A 4,127-nucleotide genomic window follows, 5' to 3' on the forward strand; every position below is an offset into this window, starting at 1 on the left:
AGCAGGACCAGGCACAGGACAGAAAGAGGAGATGAGAGATGGTCGTGTTGCGGAGATGGTGGGAGCGGACGGGGGAGGAGAGGGTGAACGAAACGTGCTATCAAATGCTTCTCCGCTTCACTCAGCCAGCATAGCAAATTCCCCCTATGCTTTACAAACGGCTAAACCCTGTCTGCACCTCACCGTTTTGTTTAACCACCTATACAATCACATATGTCTTCTTCAGAAAAAAAACTGATGTGGGATACAGTGTGTGTGGCGTGCTGGTACTGAACTTTCATCTCGACACGGATACATCTGCTATAAGTGTCGCTTTTTCATTCATGGCACCGGGACATCGGTTCGGCTCGTGCGCCAGCATGTGTTCTGTCCCGTTATTTTGCAATCGGTCATGAAATTACCGGAGAGGTGCAGGAGACAAACAATCAGACCCCTGTAGCCTACACACGAGTCACCCTCGCGCGCGCACACACACACACACACACACACACACACACACACACACACACACCACACACACACACACACACACACACACACACACACACACACACACACACACACTCACTCACAACGTGTCAGCAGCATTACTAATGTAGCGGTAATGTCACGGGACTGCTTGGGTTGTTTACTGGTAAATTGAGATGGAACGAACCGAACCGATCATCGTATATCGATTAATCGTTTTATAAACGGAGTCCCTCTCCTCTATAACCTTGAACCGATAATTGATGAAGATAGATGGAAAACAGTACCTTGTAGAAAATATCAAACGACTGCGTAATACGGACTGGCTAATGGTTTGGCAAAATCCCAGCCAGAAAGAACTTGTCAGATTTACTCAGACTGAGCACATTTACCATCCATCATTGCCACACTGACTTATGCTATGTGATTGTGAACATAAAGGCCTTTACAGAAGGTGTTCATATTTCAGAACAACGCAGTGAAGTTGAACCAGGGCCATATGATAATAATATACATTGAACTCACCAATGAAGGTAAATCCAGCGAGGAACAGCCAACAGAGCATCACCAACGTGGCCGTGCTGTATCTCCCGCGGACAAAGGGAGTTATGTGTAACGGCATCATTCTCTGCTGTAAGCCGCTCGCACTTCTCCGGTTTAACTTTCAAAAGACAAAGAGGAGGGATAAATGAGCAGTAGTAGTAGCCCGGATTTGTGTGTCCGGTTGTTTTATTCTCCGGGCGTCTCTTTACTCCGTTAGTAAGCGCCTCTGCATCAAAGTCCAGTTGGCTCAGCAGTAGCAGCACGCATCCTCCGGGTCCACTACCTTGGCCATTACATTGGTATCCCCGCAGCGCGTCTTGGTTGCTAGAAACAACGCAGCATCACAGGTGTGGTAAACACACTCAGCTCTGCTTTCTTCCTCCCTTCGCTGTTTCCCTCTCTCTTGCTTTTCTCCTCTTTGCCGTGTTTCTCTCTCTCCTCTCCTCTTCTCTGTTTCCGTATCTTTCCAAAGCCGCTCTCCGTTTAGAATTCAGAAGCAGTGCAGAGCGGTAGAATGAGTTCTACGCCTCGGCTGTGTTCTCTTCTATCCTCCTTGGGAAGGAATACCTGCAACCGACAGGGAAATAGTATCAATTGGCATTAGAGTATCAACATCTGCTTCCACAGCAATGCAGGAGTGGAAGAGAGTGGAAGAGGTACAGGAGAGTGAGCGAAGCGGAGTGCCAAAACCAGGAGTGTATTCCGTCAATGTCCGGAATGGAATGGAGTGACTTGAGGAGCACTATAATGTCCTCTTCTGTAATAGAAGGAATTAGGAATGGGCTGTGATATTATCAGTTCAGATCCATCAATACCATTTAAACCTACAGGATTGGACTGTGATATTATCAGTTCAGATCCATCAATACCATTTAAACCTATAGGATTGGACTGTGACATTATCAGCCCAGCCCTATCAACACCATTTAAACCTACATACCTTCACTTATATTAACCTACGTTTTATACTTTTTCAATACATTTTATCAACAATATTCAAAGTAAAAAAAAAACATTTTTTTTTTTACAGTGCTTAGTTGGTCTACATTCTATGATAGTGTAACAGGGTTATATTGGTGATTCCACTTGCCACTTTATTGTTAAGCCAATGGGTTTTTGGTTTGAGTTTGTTTTGCCTTCACCTACTCAACATGGCATCTTATTGGCTGGTTTGCGTAGCTTGCTTACGGGGGGGGATGTTCCAGTTAGAATCGTCCCAGTGAACAAGCACCAAACCAGCGTGCGTGAGTGCAGAGTTGGATGGTGAGACGTGCATTGCATGACGTGCAATTTTGTGTCGTTCTTATCAGAATAAAGCTACATGACTGGTGCTACATGTTGGAGTTCCGTGTCGATGACTGATTGTACACAACGCAAGACGAGTACTGTTACAATAGCCTCTGTAAAGGCCTAAGAAGTGAATCATTTATTGTCAGGTGAAGTCATCATTTCACTACTTCTTCCATGACAATGTGTAAAACATGAAAAGTATAGATGCCACAGTGTCTTAAGAAGGGTATTCATTCCCCTTGACCTTTTCCACATTTTGTTGTGTTACAGCCTGAATTCAAAATGGATTCAATAGATGTGTTTTCTCTCTTATCCGTCCACACACAATACCCCATAATGACAGAGTGAAACAATGTTTTTAGAAAATATTGCTAATTTATTGAAAATGAAATACAGAAATAATTCATTTACATAAATATTTACACCCCTGACTCAATACTTTGTAGAAGCACCTTTGGCAGAGATTACTGCTTTGCGTCGTCCTGGGTATGACTGTATCAGCTTTGAGTCATCTTCGGTATGTCTGTATCAGCTTTGAGTCATCTTGGGTATGTCTGGATCAGCTTTGAGTCGTCTTGGGTATGTCTGTATCAGCTTTGAGTCGTCTTGGGTATGTCTGTATCAGCTTTGAGTCGTCTTGGGTAGGTCTGTATCAGCTTTGAGTCATCTTGGGTTTCTCTGTATCAGCTTTGCACATATGGATTTAGGGATTTTCTCCCATTATTCCTTGCAGATTTTGCCAAGCTCTGTTAAATTAGATGGGGAGTGGCAGTGAACAGTAATCTTCAAGTCTTTACACAGATTTTCAATGGGTTTCACGTTTAGGATTTGGCAGGGCCACTCACTCTTGTTCTGAAGCCATTCCAGCGTAGTTTTGGCTGTATGCTCGGAGTCATTGTCCCGATGGAAGGTAAATCTGTGTCCCAGTCTAAGGTCATTTGCACTCTGAAGCAGGTTCACAATGATTTGCCTGTATTTGGCTCCATTCATTGTTCCCTCTATCCTTACCAGTCTCCCAGTCCCCTGCCACTGAAAAGCATTTCCATAGTATGATGCTGCCATCACCATGCTTCATGGTAGGGATGGTGTTAGATGGGTGATGAGCTGTGCCTGGTTTTCTCCAGACATAGTGCTTTGCATTCAGGCATTCAAAGAGTTACATTTTGACTCATCAGAATCTTTTGATCTCAGTCTTTCACATCCCTTTTTGCAAACATCAGGTGTCTTTTTCTCAGGAGTGGCTTCCTTCTGGCCACTCTCCCATAAAGCCCAGATTGAAGAATTGCTGTAGAGACTGTTGTCCGTCTGGAAGATTCTCCCATCTCGACCAATGACCTCTTTAGTTCTGTCAGACTGGTCATTGGGTCCTTGGTCACCTCCCTGACCAAGGTCCTTCTTGCCTGGTTGCTCAGGTTGGTCGGATGTCCAGCTCTAGTCTGTGTCACACGCTGATCTGTTTCATCTGTCTTTGTGATTGTCTCCACCCCCCACCAGGTGTCGCCCATCTTCCCCAATTATCCCCTGTGTATTTCTACCTGTGTTCTCTGTTTGTCTGTTGCCAGTTAGTTTTGTTCATCAAGCCTACCAGTGTTTTCCCCCTTGCTCCTGTCTGTTTCTAGGCCCTGTTTTATAGTTTTCCTGGTTTTGACATTCTGCCTGCCCTGACCCTGAGCTTGCTGTTCTGTACCTTGTCACACCACCCTGGATTACTGACCTCTGCCTGCCCTGACCCTGAGACTGCCTGCCGTTCTGTACCTTATGGACTCTGATCTGGATTACTGACCTCTGCTTGCCGTTCTGTACCTTTTGGACTCTGGTCTGGATTA

The 4,127-nt window shown here is 44.9% G+C and overlaps 1 protein-coding gene across 1 annotated transcript in view; it reads right to left on the reverse strand.

The window, feature by feature from the left end:
* LOC139366100 (netrin receptor UNC5A-like) overlaps positions 1-1,093 on the reverse strand; it is a 508,756-nt gene extending 507,663 nt beyond the window's left edge. Inside the window, exon 1 of the mRNA XM_071103198.1 lies at positions 994-1,093. Within this exon, the coding sequence (XP_070959299.1) occupies positions 994-1,093 (100 nt within the window). The remainder of the gene's footprint in view (positions 1-993) is intronic.
* Positions 1,094-4,127: the final 3,034 nt, after the last annotated feature.

The sequence above is a fragment of the Oncorhynchus clarkii genome, chromosome 14, assembly GCF_045791955.1.
Source record: "Oncorhynchus clarkii lewisi isolate Uvic-CL-2024 chromosome 14, UVic_Ocla_1.0, whole genome shotgun sequence".
In the NCBI taxonomy this organism is placed as follows: domain Eukaryota; kingdom Metazoa; phylum Chordata; class Actinopteri; order Salmoniformes; family Salmonidae; genus Oncorhynchus; species Oncorhynchus clarkii.